General features: G+C 49.1%; 1 protein-coding gene across 1 annotated transcript in view; it reads left to right on the top strand.

Moving 5' to 3' along the window:
* Positions 1 to 14,934, top strand: part of sorcs3a (sortilin related VPS10 domain containing receptor 3a) — a 121,545-nt gene that overhangs the window by 87,114 nt on the left and 19,497 nt on the right. The window contains exons 5-13 of the mRNA XM_067258993.1: positions 853 to 926; positions 2,698 to 2,762; positions 4,462 to 4,580; positions 7,325 to 7,414; positions 7,867 to 8,046; positions 11,026 to 11,172; positions 12,431 to 12,533; positions 13,746 to 13,822; positions 13,938 to 14,029. Coding sequence (XP_067115094.1) covers positions 853 to 926; positions 2,698 to 2,762; positions 4,462 to 4,580; positions 7,325 to 7,414; positions 7,867 to 8,046; positions 11,026 to 11,172; positions 12,431 to 12,533; positions 13,746 to 13,822; positions 13,938 to 14,029 — 947 coding nt within the window. The remainder of the gene's footprint in view (positions 1 to 852; positions 927 to 2,697; positions 2,763 to 4,461; positions 4,581 to 7,324; positions 7,415 to 7,866; positions 8,047 to 11,025; positions 11,173 to 12,430; positions 12,534 to 13,745; positions 13,823 to 13,937; positions 14,030 to 14,934) is intronic.

The following is a 14,934-nucleotide window of genomic DNA, read 5'->3' on the forward strand; positions in this document are numbered from 1 at the left end:
TCCCCCCACACACCCCTTTATTAATTGTGTGCCCGGACACCAGGAAATGTAATTAGACCAGTTTTATTAGGCCATGGGCATTGTATGCTCTCAGTACACCTGCTCGTCAACACCGCCACGTTTATGCCTCTGATTCATCCGAGTTTAATACACTGCAGCTTTGGCTTGGATGCTGTGTTTAGTAAGTGGGCTGGGTAGAGGGTGTGTGTTTCGGTGTGTGTTTCTGTTCATGTGCATGCATGCATGTGCGTGCGTGCGTGTTTCTTCTTACATGCCTACCCTGTAGTTCAGGTGATCGTTTCAAATGCAAATGCCTTCTTCAGCAAACCGTCTTCTCACTTAGCCAGTCGCATGAGTACCGGTTGGCTTTCACGGCAAAACACTCAAACGGGAATGTCATACCCATTTGTCACTGGTTCTGTTTCCCTATCGCTCCCGTTGGTCTATCTGTGCCCAGCGCTAATTTTCTATTGGATGGGGGGGAAAAGAGGAGCCACCCTGAAGCCTATACGTTAACTTAAATGGCCTTGCTTTAACGACCTATGAAGTATAAGGCTATGTCAGCTCTATCTCCTCATCCTGCTTTTATGGCCTCAAACTATCTCTTCTCCTGGCATCATCCAGCCATGACTCAGACCCACTGTCACATCCATGCACCTAAATCAACAACGCTAATTGAGTCCAATCAGCGAGTTGAGCTGAACGTTGAAAGAAACATTTGAGTCCTTTTGCTAACTAGATGAATATATTCTCTCTCTGTCTCTCCCCTATCTCTCTCTGTCTCTCTCTCTCTCTCTCTCTCTCTCTCCCTCTCTCTCTCTCTGTCTCTCTCTCTTCTTCTGTTATTCACAGCTCTACAGTTCTCTTGACTTTGGTAGGAAGTGGCTGCTGGTTCAGGAGCGTGTGACTCCTAGCAGGTTCTACTGGTGAGTCACTCAAGACCTTTTCTTCTTTTACATCTTTTCCCCTAGCTCCTTCCCCCCCCCCACCAGCACCCACCCCCACCCCTCCCCCGTGTACCCAACTCTCAGACAGGGAGATGAGAGGGGATGCACCCTGCATTTCCTGAGAGAATCCGAAGAGTCACAAGCAGCCATGTTCCCAGTGTTCATTCCCCACAAACGATAAGATCCGAGGGAGATTAATCTCCCCCGTCATATCGCACTTTCCATTCACCACCCTTCCCTCCTCCTCCTCCACCTCCTCCTCCTCCTCCTCCTATCATCTCGACGTGTCTCCTTTTCCCTATCATCCTTGAACCCTTACCGAGCAATTCCACCTATATAAACAATCACGACTTTTTCATTGGTTTGGAGGGGTATTGAAATTGCACATACACCCGGCGACACACATACATGCATACAGGATGAGTTGGCACTGGTGGTATGACTAATAACACACACCAGAAGTCCCTGTCACTTCACATCCAATCACGTCAGCCGCTTCCCTTCCTCCTTCTATTTCCCTCCCCCTCTCTGTTTTCACTCTCTCTCCCTCTCTCTTTCCCCCTCTTTATCTCTCTCTGTCCCCCGCCCCGCTCTCCCTCTCTATCTCCCCCACTCTCCCTCTGTCTCCATCTCTGTCCCCTGCTGTGCCCTCCCTGTCTGGGAAGTGCACACTCATCACAAACCTAGCCCCAGATCTCTTCCAGCTCATCGCTTCCCTTATAGATGTCTGCGAAGACGCAGGCTGCCGACGGCTATGCGAGTGTCCACACTTGCTTGAATACATTTGGGCCGTAACTTTTCCTCGCAGAGCGATTTAATCCTAAATAAGGTGCAAGGCCCATCCGGAAAAAAAAGCAGGCGTCGAGGTACAATTCTCCTTCAAGGACATAGAAGTCTTTTACTCGGGCTACATGTGGAAGGCCAGGCGGACGCAGACAGTAGGCTTTATCAGGCTGAAATGAAATGCATCCATCGAATGGAAGCCATGTCCGTCCAATATCACGGGGATCTTAAGAAACGAGCGTGGAAGTCCGATATTGTCCCTTGATACGCCGTGCGGTAACTCCTCACCCGAGAGCGGCCTCTGGGGCCCTTACTCATCGACGCTTTTTTTTTCCCCCGAAGAGGAAACGTTAGCCAGGGTTGCTGTGGGGTGGGCTTGACGTTTTGTGACATTTACTGTGCGTTTATGGAAGGTGGGGGTAGGGGGGGGGGGGGGGGGGGGTGTAATTGGATGAGCTGAAAAGACTGGGAGATACAGTGGATTGCCAGTCTAATTTGCTTCTGCTGAACTAAGATGAAAATAAAACATTTGTGACCGGAGTTGAATAGGGCCCAGAGAGTCTCCCGCTATCTATTTATTCTCCCTCTCCCCCTCCTCTATCGTCCTCTCTCCATCTGTCCTCATCTATCTAACCTTCTCTCTCCCTACTCCCCCCCATCCACCCCCCCTCCCCCCCCCATCTCCTTCTCATGCCTTCCTTGTCCTCTTCCATCCATCCTTTCCGTCCGTCGCCCCCCCGCTCTTCCCTCTCCTCCTCCTCTTCCCTCTCCTCCTCGTCCTCTTCCCTCTCCTCCTCCTCTTCCCTCTCCTCCTCGTCCTCTTCCCTCTCCTCCTCCTCGTCCTCTTCCCTCTCCTCCTCCTCTTCCCTCTCCTCCCTCTCCTCCTCCTCTTCCCTCTCCTCCTCCTCTTCCCTCTCCTCCTCCTCTTCCTTCCTCATCCTTCATCCCTTGTTCTCTGGCTCCTCAGGTCTGTGACTGGTCTAGACAAAGAAGCTGACCTGGTCCACATGGAGGCTCACACCCCTGATGGACGTGAGTAACACACACACACACACCACACCACACCACACTCACACACACACACCACACCACACTCATACATACACACACACCACACCACACGCACACACTCGCTCGCAAGTACACAAACACAGGCACTCATGCACGCACACAGACACAAAGTCACACTCAAGAAAACACAGTCACACACTCAGATGCGTGCACTCACACACACACACACACCACAAACCTGGAGAGAGGATGAACATCCTCAGGCCAATTATCCGTCTGCGACAGAAAACAGTGGGAGTGGGAGTGTGAAAGAAAGACCAGAGAGAGAGAAATAAAGGCAAAAAGAAAAAAGAAAGAAGTAGTGAGAGAGAGAGAGAGAGAGAGAGAGAGAGAGAGAGAGAGAGAGAGAGAGAGAGAGAGAGAGAGAGAGAGAGAGAGAGAGGGAACGAGACAAAGGAACAAAGACAAAGGACCCTGGAAAAAAGGGAAAAGCGATAGACGGAGAAGGACAGAGAACATAGCGTGGGGCAGACCTAAATAGAGAGAGGAAGTGTGTTAGTGGCTAGATTCCATCCAGGGTTTTCGAGCATTTCCCTGTGGAGCAGGTCTGGATTACCTCCCTGATAGATGCAGTCCATGATAGCTGATTAATACGGCCGGCTCCCCCATCCGTCTCCCCCTGGCTGAATGTCAGCTCCATAACTCTGCATGGCATTACCACCAAGGTCTTCCATACGTAGGATTGCTTGTTCTAGCCGAGGCTGACCGAGGGGCCTGTGCTCAACCCTCTGCCAGAGAAAAGATGACCCTCGCTATTTCTATGCAGGCACAGGGGCCTGGAACACAAGTGTTTGTTTTTGTGTGTGTTTGTGTACACAGGAGTGTTTGTTTGTGTCGGAGCATCTGCGTGTGTGTGTGTGAGAGAGATTGTGTGTGTGTGTCTATGTGTGTGCGTGTGTTTGAGGACGAGCGATGTACTCGTTGAGTACGACGTCGAGTGTTATTGATAAGAAGAGAGACGATGAAGGCTTCACCTCATGAACAAATCTGGACCGTAGACCTTGGATTATAGTCGACTTTGGGTAGTGCCTGTGTGGGACTCGATAGTGCTAATATCTGAAAGGTTACTGAAGTGGTAATGCAACCAGTGACTCACTGGACCTGTCCTAGTGTTACAACAATGTGAACTTGCTCTGTGTCGTGTAAAACATGGCATGGTTCCCTGGCACTAACCACTGTAATACTGTTCGTACACTGTGCACTTGTGGTCCGTGATTTTCCGCTGCACTTACTGAATGCACTATTTGTACATCGTATGAATAGACTCAAATGAATTAGTATTGCTACTTAGTGTTGCTAGTTTATGTACCCTTACTATAGTTAGAACACATATTTAAAGTTAAGATTCATATATGTTTATTTTGTGCACCTTCCTGCCAAAGCAAATTCCTTGTCTGTGCAAACTTTAATGGAGAATAAATCCCTTTCTGATTCAGATTCTGAATACAATGAATAAATGTGCTCTGTTGAATACCACAACACTCACAAACAAACCCTTCAAATCACGCTTTCACATGGCAGTCCCAACCAGGAAGCGGGTGTACGTCACACGACCACAAGCAACGCCCTCTGAGTATCCACAAACACACTCAAACCCCCATGCTGTGCATCATTAGCAGCCCCTGTATATTCCCCTGTGTATCTGCCCCCTCCCCCGCAGGTGTGCAGTATGTAACATGCCGGGCCCAGCTGTGCTCCGAGCCCAACAGGAACTACCCCTTCCTGGGGTACATCGACATCAGCTCCCTGGTGGTCCAGGACGACTACATGTTCATCCAGGTAGGCGGGGGGGGTGGGGGGGGGGTGGGGGTGGGTGGGGGGGGGGGGGGGGGGGGAGGACTAAGTGGGAGTCAGGTGGCTGAGCGGTTAGGGAAGCGTGCTAGTAATCAGAAGATTGCCAGTTCGATTCCCGGCTGTGCAAAATGACGTTGTGTCCTTGGGCAAGGCACTTCACCCTACTTGCCTCGGGGGGAATGTCCCTGTGCTAAATGACTAAATGTAAATGTAAGTGGACCATGATGCATTGCGAGAGACAAGCGTGGTTAACCTTGGAGGATTGGGCTATATGCTGGGTGTCCCGTATGCAGACGCTGGCACGAGGATAGGGTTCTGGGTGTGTTTCTGCGGAGCACACAACACATTGTGTTTCTGCGGAGCACACAACACATTGTGTTTCTGCGGAGCACACAACACATTGTGTTTCTGCGGAGCACACAACACATTGTGTTTCTGCGGAGCACACAACACATTGTGTTTCTGCGGAGCACACAACACATTGTGTTTCTGCGGAGCACACAACACATTGTGTTTCTGCGGAGCACACAACACATTGTGTTTCTGCGGAGCACACAACACATTGTGTTTCTGCGGAGCACACAACACATTGTGTTTCTGCGGAGCACACAACACATTGGCTCCGTGGCGATGCAGAGGGGACAGTCTCGCTGGAGCAGGCTCGCTGTTATTTGAATAAAATCCACACATGTTTGGGATTCATCAAGAGATGAGACCAGGTTATTTTACAGGATGTTTCTACCAAGTCATTTGCCACGCAATCCTTTTAGGGGCGTTTGATGAGAGCGTACATTGGTTTGTTATCGTTGCTTCGACTTGTTTGAATCTGCCGCGTTGTGTTACTATTTCATTTTCACCCTGTTGTTTTGCTAAATCCCAAAAAAGAGAGATATATTTCAACATAACATGGTGCTATGCGTCATTCAGGGGTGGCCATTACAGGACATATGGAAAACTCCACCTCCGTCTGACAGCCTGCAGAGTGTTTTGCAGATGTGAGAGCTGGGTTTATATTCACCCTAGCCTGTGCCCACTGTGTCATATTAATCATAATTTGTGAGAGAGAAAAAAAATCTGAAATGGTAATGTTCTGAATTTAAAGTAAGGCAAGTGCAATTTTTATTTTTTTATTTGTTATCTTTTTGCGGGGAGGGTGGGGGGTATGTTTTAATTTTTTTTCTCAGACTGAAGCGGAATTTATTTTGACATTGTGCAAATGAGGATGCATGTATTTAAAAGTCAACCGTCGAAAAAAAGAGGAATAATTATCCCACCCCTGGTCCACCACAAACTAACTTTCTCATCCAAATTCAACTCCAAAGTGGTGTTTGAAATCCCTGGACAAACATTCCCTCTAATTTCTGATCATGATTTTGGAGAAAGATTAAATTGTTTGGGGCCATTTCAATTTGGGTATATTCTTCCAGCTTAATTTCTTTCTTTCTTAAGACTTCTGCCACATGGGTGTTAAATTCTTCAATGCAGGGCTAGGGACATACTCTTTTCCTACACATTACAAGTGTGTCTGCTTCTGGTGTGAAAAGCCAAATAACAAAACACAGAAAGGATCCAAAAGAAGAAAAACACCAAGGTTCTCCTTTTTAGAAATGTGGAGCAACCTTTTCCTGTTCCGTGTTAGATACAGCTGCCGGGAAAGCAGACTAGGGTGAAGATAAACTGATGCTACCTCAGATGTACAGAAGCTGTGGCTCCTCGCGGCCTTGCAATGTTCCGCCAGTTTAATAGGGCATAGATACACCTGTAGTCCAAAGACCTCTCATCCGTGTTTGACCCGACCGAAGCCTGATGTGTAAACCCTCAACCACTCAACCTAAACCTCCCTCTTTGATTCCAGCGCCGAACGTGTATTTTATTCGCGTTGCGTCACAGCTGAAAGATCCTTGAAAAAGGGAACGGGGGGCTGAGGGGGAAAAAATCAATCATCCCAATTTCTCTTTAGGTTCAAACTGCCTCGGGTACCCCGACATCGATTTCTTAGCCTCTTCACTCAATTGCATGCCAGACCGTTTTGTGGAGTGCTAACCGTTAGCCAGCGCTTCCCCCCTTCTCTAATGTTCTCTCTGTACCACAGTGAACTCACAAAGCACACCAAGAGGGGGCTAATTGGTTCTGACACACAATGATGAGGCCCGCTTTGCTTCCCAACAGAAAGCCCCGCGCTTACTTTCTGTGAAACCTTCTTAATTGATGCAATTATGAACGATAAGTGGATGTGATGCTACCCCAACCCCCACCCCACCCCTCAGGACAGGCTGTATGCACACCCGAAGGAAATTGGTTTTGCCAGCCTGATAGGTAGTGCTAATGACAGGTAGCTAATGCTACCCCCCTTCCCCCTTCTGCTGTGTTTGCGCTAACCGCTAACGACCGGGTTGTTTGCACAGAGAGCGGTATCATTAGGGATGACTTTTTCCTGGACAGCAGTTGAGCATTGGTTGGAAGAGTTAAAGATTTCTCTTGACAGAGAATAATGAGACTATTGATTGTCCTACAAGATATTTACCAAAGTCTACCTCAAAACCACAAAGGACATCCACAAGTGACGGGGGGCAGCACCCGTGAAATGCAAGCCAGGAGATTCCTCCTGATGGAAAGAAAAGTAACGGCTTCACAACGCCTCCTCTGTCCTTCGGGGCTAATACGTAAGGATAATAAGGAGGCAAACTGTTGATACTTGGAGATATCAACAGTGCTGTGATGTGTTACAGGTGACCACGAATGGGAGGGCCAGCTACTACGTGTCCTACAAGAGAGAGCCGTTCATTCGCATCAAACTGCCCAAATACTCTCTCCCGAAGGTAAGTTAGCCTTTCCAGACTATCCGTCATGATTCTGATATCATGATTGCATCAGATTTCCATATATTTTCATGAATTTATGTATAAAGTATTAAAAGAATATCCTGCTCAAGACCTAGTCACTGATATCACACGTATACGTGTAGAGATAGTAAGCAAAAAGGTTTGTCTCTTCAAAAAGATGTATCTCTACAGCATCTCCGTGTATTGCTGTAGTTCTGCGTCTGTGTAGTCTGGGAGGTACTGCACGGTCTAAACCCATCGCAAGGTTGTACAGTGCAGCTGAATCTAAGGGATTTACTACTCTGTATTCAGTCTGCGGCTGTCAACCTGATCCCACGACCAACCCCTCGATGTTCACATTGTTATAATCTGCCACCCCCTTGTGCCATCCAATCACCACTCCTCTAATCTCTCCGACTCCTCTGATTTCCTCCTCGACGTGCGTGCAGGACCTGCACATCGTCAGCACCGACGAGAACCAGGTGTTTGCCGCCGTGCAGGAGTGGAACCAGAACGACACGTACAACCTGTACCTGTCTGACACGCGCGGGATTCTCTTCACGCTGGCCATGGAGAACGTCAAGACCACGCGGGGCCTGGCAGGAAACCAGATGCTCGACCTGTACGAGGTAGCTACGTTACGCTAGCCGCCGCTAATGTTGGGATTAGCACAGCGGATAATGCTAAGGGGGTTGTTAGCGCTCCAGGCTAGGTTAACGCTTGCTATTCCTTTGCCTGGTAATAACCTTGTTGGTGCTTAGGCTATGCTATGCTACAGGCTAGCGAAGAACACTGTAGGTCATTGCGTTAGCATTCATTGCAATGCCCCCGTTCCGTCTCCTTCCCTGCTGAATCCAGTTCATCACTGAACTGGCAGGTGTGATGGTGAGAGAGAGGGAGGGAGATATTGGCCTGATTTTCAAGTCAGCGCCAGTGACAGAGGTTTGGTAATTAGCATTGCCACTGCTGTGTGTGTGTGTGTGTGTGTGTGTGTGTGCGTGCGCGCACGCGCGTGCTTGCTCTGCGTGCATCAAGAACTTAAGATCAAGCTCCTTTTCAAAATAAAATGTTCAATATTCCCCCGAAACTTCAAACTTCAATCCGTCTTTTATGGAAAAGACAGACATTTCTCTTGAGTTCACACGCCATTTATATGGCAGAGATAGATACCTTTTGACCAAAGCACTTTATAAGTCTTGTTTATTGTTGTCACAGCCTAGAGGGAAATGCTGCAAATGTCTGTAGAACCCCCAAAAGTCTCACAGAATTGTTCTGTAAATGGTCTCTGGACAACACAACAACAGCTTACAAGAAAGGTCTCATTTCTCCCATCTCTCTTTTTAATGCTCATTGAAGACTCAGTATTTTTGAACTACCTCTCAAATCGATTATTTCCTTTGAAAATAGTCATGGCAACGGTTTTGATGTTATTTCAATAAAACAAAGCTTGTTTTTGCCTACAATGTTAATATTTAAATGTGACCATCACACAATTTTTAAACCTCAAACATAAAAAATGAGAAAAGTCTTAACTGTTCTGCTACAATCAGCATTTCATTAAAATATATTCAGCCCCAACTATCATAGTTACCCAATTTCATTTTTACTTCTCCCAATGAGCAAAAATACCAGACTGAAGGAATGGGAAAGAAGGAAGGAGGGTGGTGGTCAGGGGGGAAAGTTGTGGTGGTGATTTAGTTAATGTAGTGGCCATGTTGCTCTCCCAGGTTGCCTTTACTGCCAACTCTCTTAAAACCCCCCTTCCGGAGCTCTGATTCAGCAGCATATCCATATTTCTAATAGATTGCGGAAAGCTTAATTAATGTATATTGGAAAAATTGTAATGTGCTGTCTACAGGGGGTGGAGGTGGACACAAATGTTATACACTGTCTTCGAGGGAGAGGGGGTTGGGGGGGGGTTAAGCAACAAGGGTTGATCTTTTATCATCATCGTCGGGGTGGTGATGGCACGCCTAAAGTCATTGTTTTATTGCTCGTCCAAAGATAATCTCGGATTTCATAACCACGGAATGTAAACGGTCCACATTAGTATTTTCAGCAGAGCACTGTGGCGCAGGCCTTGGAAAGCCAGTGGCGAGGTCATAGCCAGTGGCGAGGTCATAGCCAATGGCGAGGTCATAGCCAGTGGCGAGGTCATAGCCAGTGGCGAGGGCGGTGCTGTCTGATTTCCCAGCCTCGGAAGTCCTCCCGCTGTGTTACACACACACACAGACACACACGCCTGCACACAGAGGCCTAACCCCTCCATTAATACTGCACACCGCCGCTAACACTGTGTTACAACACATAATCGCTAAATAGAGATAGCAGAGGATGGAGAGAAGAGTGGGTGGGTGGGGGAGGAATGGAGGGAGCGATGGAATAGGAGGGCTGGATGGGTAGGATGATAAATAATTACCTCTGGTGATGGACAGGTTTGGCCAGAGGAAGGAGGGATGCTTCTCATTAGTCGTGTCCATCCCGACCGCCGGGTTTCTATGACGATGTCAAATACGGCGCCTATTAGTGCCACTTACACCGACGGAGCCCTACAGGAAGGGAGGGATGTCAGTGTGCGTGTGTGTGTGTGGGCGAGTTAGGGAGAGACATAGGACTGGAGCTTCTCACCAGCCGAGACGGCCTAACTTAATGCAGGTCATCATCGGGCTCCCCCATCACGTCCAGCACGTCACCCTTCAGCATGGGCAGAGAGCTGACACGGCGGGAGGCTGACTGGAGAGAGACAAGGAGCATCGCTGCTCTGTGGCGTGTGTGTGGCATGTGTGTGGCGTGTGTGTGGCATGTGTGTGTGTGTGTGGCGTGTGTGGTGTATGTGTGGCGTGTGTGTGTGTGTGTGGTGTCTGTGTGGCATGTGTGTGTGTGTGTGGTGTCTGTGTGGCATGTGTCTGTGTGTGTGTGTCTGTCTGTGTGTGTGTGTGTCTGTGTCTGTCTGTCTGTCTGTCTGTGTGTGTGTGGTGTGGTGTCTGTGTGTGTGGTGTGTGTGTGTGGTGTGGTGTCTGTGTGTGTGGTGTGTGTGTCTGTCTGTCTGTGTGTATGTGTGTGTGTGCGTGTGTGTGTGTCTGTGTGTGTGTGTGTGTGTTCCGTAGGTCTCTCGGGAGACAGAAGGTGTCACAAAGCAGAAACGTGTCAGCGTCAAATAGGCTGACGTTTAGCCATGACACCGTCGAGAAAACCAGGGAAGGGATGAGGTATTGTAGGGGCGGGGGCCAATTAAAGAGAGCAATTAAAGGGGAAGGCGACTGGGCGTTTGATGGCTGCTAGACGATATCTAAGTCGAAGAAGGAGCAGGCAGGGTGGTCTCCTTCTGTGATCGTCAGTTTGACAGACAGGGCCTGCATCTCCAATGACAACCCAGTGTACAACCCCACACAGTCCACTACCTTCGACAAGCGCCACACTATACTGAACCGATGTCTGTCCATAAGTAGACTACTAAGTATTACAGAGTAGGATGCAGTTGAAGTATTACCATTTCAAAATCAGTTCAATTCAGCACAATCTAAACTAGCGTTATCAGTGTTAGAACGTTCCAGGCCTCCAGCCACGCATGTCAGAGGAACCCTCTGACGGCGGCGCCCGCTCTTCAGGTTGCAGGTATCAAGGGGATGCTCCTCGCCAACAAGCGCCAGGAGAACCAGGTGAAGACCTACATCACGTACAACAAGGGCCGCGACTGGAGGCTCCTCCAGGCCCCCGCCGCCGACCTCGCCGGCAACGACATCAACTGCGTCCTGGTGAGTTCACGGTCGAGTCCGGGGGGGTGCTGCCATCGTCCTGTTGGCTAACTCCCATGCGCTTGCCTAGTCACGTTGTCGTATTAGGGAGCGGGTTCGTTTGAGTTGAACGTGGAGGGGCTTGTGTGGGAGTCAGATGGCTGAGCGGTGAGGGAGTCGGGCTAGTAATCTGAAGGTTGCCAGTTCGATTCCCGGCCGTGCCAAAATGATGCTGTGTCCTTGGGCAAGGCACTTCACCCTACTTGCCTCGGGGGGAATGTCCCTGTACTTACTGTAAGTCGCTCTGGATAAGAGCGTCTGCTAAATGACTAAATGTGTCCTTGTGTCTTCGGCGGGGGTGTCTCCCTCAGGTCCCTCCTAACCCCTGGAGGGGAAGTGTAACTGGATAACTATTAGGCGGAAATGATGTGGAGACATTAGATGGGAGTCCATGCTGTTTTAAGAGGCAATTGCCGGGCCACGTCGGGTCAGGTTGTAGGTTCAGCGTGATTGTGCATTCATGTGACATTTTAATTACCGAGCTGGAATCTGTTTGATTGCCTAGTTAAATCCCCGCTATCCGATGTGTCCTTGGAGCAATGTCACACGAACAATTGAAAAGATTAAATCCATTGTTTCTTTCTCTCTTTTTTTTTTTCGGTCTGAGGTTTCTCTCTGGGGGGGGGGAACAAATGGAATTTGTCTTTTGTTGTGTGCACTTGCCCTCGAGACTTGACAGTCTGTTTCATGTCGAAATCCTCCTGACTTCAAATTAATGACTAGATGAATGCCATTAGAACCAACAAAAGACTTGACGACTTTTCTTTTTATCGACAACTCGAAATGACGCACTTGTGGTTCTAATGTCGCTGCTTTTTGAAGGGCTGTCTTCTAATCATCGAACACCGAAATTTAGGATGTGACGTCCTCTTGTGTTACATCTCAGTGCTTTCAGACTTGGAAGGAACATGCCATCCTTCTCTGAGTAATTAACCCTAATCAGATAATGCTATCCTTTAAAATCCAATTCATTGGGTGGATGAATTGTAACAACGACACAGTGTATCGGCGCGTGGTCTTTGTGGATGTGGAAGAATTGGTCTGAAATGGCTTTACGCCGTTCCTTGTCGCGCACAATCATGGAGAAGCTGACTCCTTTACAATGTCTTAATCGCAGGTAATGGAGGACGTTAACATTGAGCACATGCTTAACCCGTAGAGACGTCACGTACTACTACCCCCCCCCCACTGACGTTCCGTTTTCTTGTCCTCCATCCAGCCCTTCTGCTCGCTTCACCTGCAACTCCACACGTCTGAGAACCCCTACTTGTCAGGGGCCATCTCCACTAAGACGTCGGCTCCAGGCATCATCGTGGCCACAGGTGAGAACACACAATCACGACTCCCCCAGTCGACCATTGCAACGCGGTAGCACCCTGTCGGCCCGTTTCCCAGGGCTGACCGTTTCCTGACAGGCTGTGTGGTCACACAGGGACGGGAACAGCTCAGCGGTAGAGCGTTTCATTGCGGATCGAGAGGTCGCGGGGTTACCCCTGGACGCCGCTCTGGATGTAAGCGTCTGCTAAGTGAATCCATTTCTCTCAAGCGTCTCTACTTGGTTATAATCTTAGTTTAATGGCCCAGAAGGAGGAATGATTCACTTTTTAAACTTGAAGTTTACTTTTCTTTTTCACATGGCGGCCTTTCTTGAACCAGGTTTATACTTTTATACTTTGTATGTTTAACCTAAGTTTTTATAGTAGGCCTGTGTTTTTCAATAGCTACATGACCAAACATTTTGGCTTCTAGGCTGTTCTGGGACTCTGGACCAGTGTCGTGTTGATTCCCAGAGGGACACTCTCCTTCCGTTGATGGTCACCCTTTTTATATTTTCTTTTGTTGTCTACAAATATTCACACTTAGAAAAGTGTGCCTGTTCTGACCGAGGTCACGTGACACAAAACATTACCTGTGTGTTCAAGCATACCTCGGTGTGTGTTTGCACTGTGTGTGTGTGCGTTGGCGTGGTGATTCACTCCCTCTTTCTTTGCTTCCCTTCACACACGTCAACTGGTGCGGAGATCGCTTCATGAACATGACAAACACCATCCCCATCAAACACACACACACAAACAAACACACACACACATCCCTGTTCAAAAGGCTGGGGCCTCAACATGGATCAACAAAGTAGTCTGTATGCGGGGGAAGCTTGAGGAGAGAATGTTGAGTCATGTCTCTCTGTAAAGCCAGGAAAAGCAACCTGGAGTATTGGATGTTACCTCACTCCAGCCGTGGGGAGTGATGGGATTGAAGTAAGATTGGCGTTGCCTCTCGATGCTGGTTTGGGAGGTCGGTTTGATATTTTCTGAAACCAAAAGTTTCGAATTTCGATTTAGAGATCATGAAAGCTAGAAACTTCTTACCGAAGCTGTTGTGATTCACGACTATCTCACGACAATCTCAAATACTGAATGTACTGAATATTGAACGTCAATATTTCTCATTTCATCGGCATCGCTCTGCATTCCAGTGACCGGTCGGCAGATTAAACAAACAAAATGAAAACTAGAGAATCCATGTGTCATCCGCAGGTAACATAGGGACAGAGCTTTCCTACAACAACGTTGGGATGTTCATCTCCTCCGACGCCGGGAACAACTGGAGACAGGTGAGTCCGGAGGCTGCAGCCAGGATGGAGTCTCGTCAACGCCGCCTCGTCTCAGCGTGTGATCCAGCGCAGATGGGCACATGCTTCCACTCACCCCCGTCTCTCCCGCTTCCAGATCTTCGAGGAGGAGCACAACGTGTGGTTCCTGGACAAGGGCGGGGCGCTGGTCGCCGTGAAACAACCCTCGGTTCCGACGAGGCACCTCTGGTAGGCTCCACGCGACCGGATCTGAGATGCTCTCGTCTCGTCTCGTCCCCCCCCCCCCCCCCCCCCCCCCCCCCCCCGCTTCAGCCGTTTTGACATGCTCATTAGGGCGATGCCTGATGTCTGGGAACGGCGGCCGGACGAGTCCAAGTGTTGGTTCGACTCGGCTTTTCGGGGGTCGCGGTGATACCGGGGAGCGGAACTATGAAGCGCTAAACAGACGCGGCCACATCTGTGATCGACAACGCCCTTGGTCCTCATCGCCTCGCGTGTTCTCCAGGCGGCTCGGGTGGGGGGGGGGGGGATTGAATTGAAAGAAAGGGCCGCTTTCACCACTTTTCTCTCTCTGCTGCTCAGCCAAGTTCCTTCTCCTTTAGTGTTGGCATTAGCACATTTTCATCCCGGGCCCTTAAATTGGGAGCGGCCATGTTTCGCCTCAGTGCAGACTAATCCAAGGGAGACCAGATCCACTTCTTAGATCCCGTTTCGGAAACCATTTTAAAATTAGTTTTAGGATCAGCCGAGTGTAAACCTTGCGTTTTTTCTTTTTTTTTTGTCTTCCTGACGAAAGGATTGAAGTGCGCTGGTGGAGAGGACTGGCTGACTCCGTCGCAGTCAGACTCGCCACTTCCACTTCCCCTCCTATTTTGGTTTTCTGATTTTATTTCTCCCCCCGAGCGAATGCAACATTTCCCCAACCAATCCAGATCCTCTTAATGGATGCATGTAAACGCTTTGTCTGTTTCCCGGGTGCTTTTAGCCAGATGAAGGCAGCGTTGGAAGGGGAGGGGAGAGGTAGGGGAGGGGTGAGGGGTCTGTGTGAGTGGGCCGCTCCTTCCCATGCCTGTTCGGGGGTTGTGACGGCGCCGGTGCCGTTGTCACACTCAGGTAGTGCGCTTGTTCGCACT

Source organism: Osmerus mordax, chromosome 21 (assembly GCF_038355195.1).
Source record: "Osmerus mordax isolate fOsmMor3 chromosome 21, fOsmMor3.pri, whole genome shotgun sequence".
NCBI classification, from domain to species: Eukaryota; Metazoa; Chordata; class Actinopteri; order Osmeriformes; family Osmeridae; genus Osmerus; species Osmerus mordax.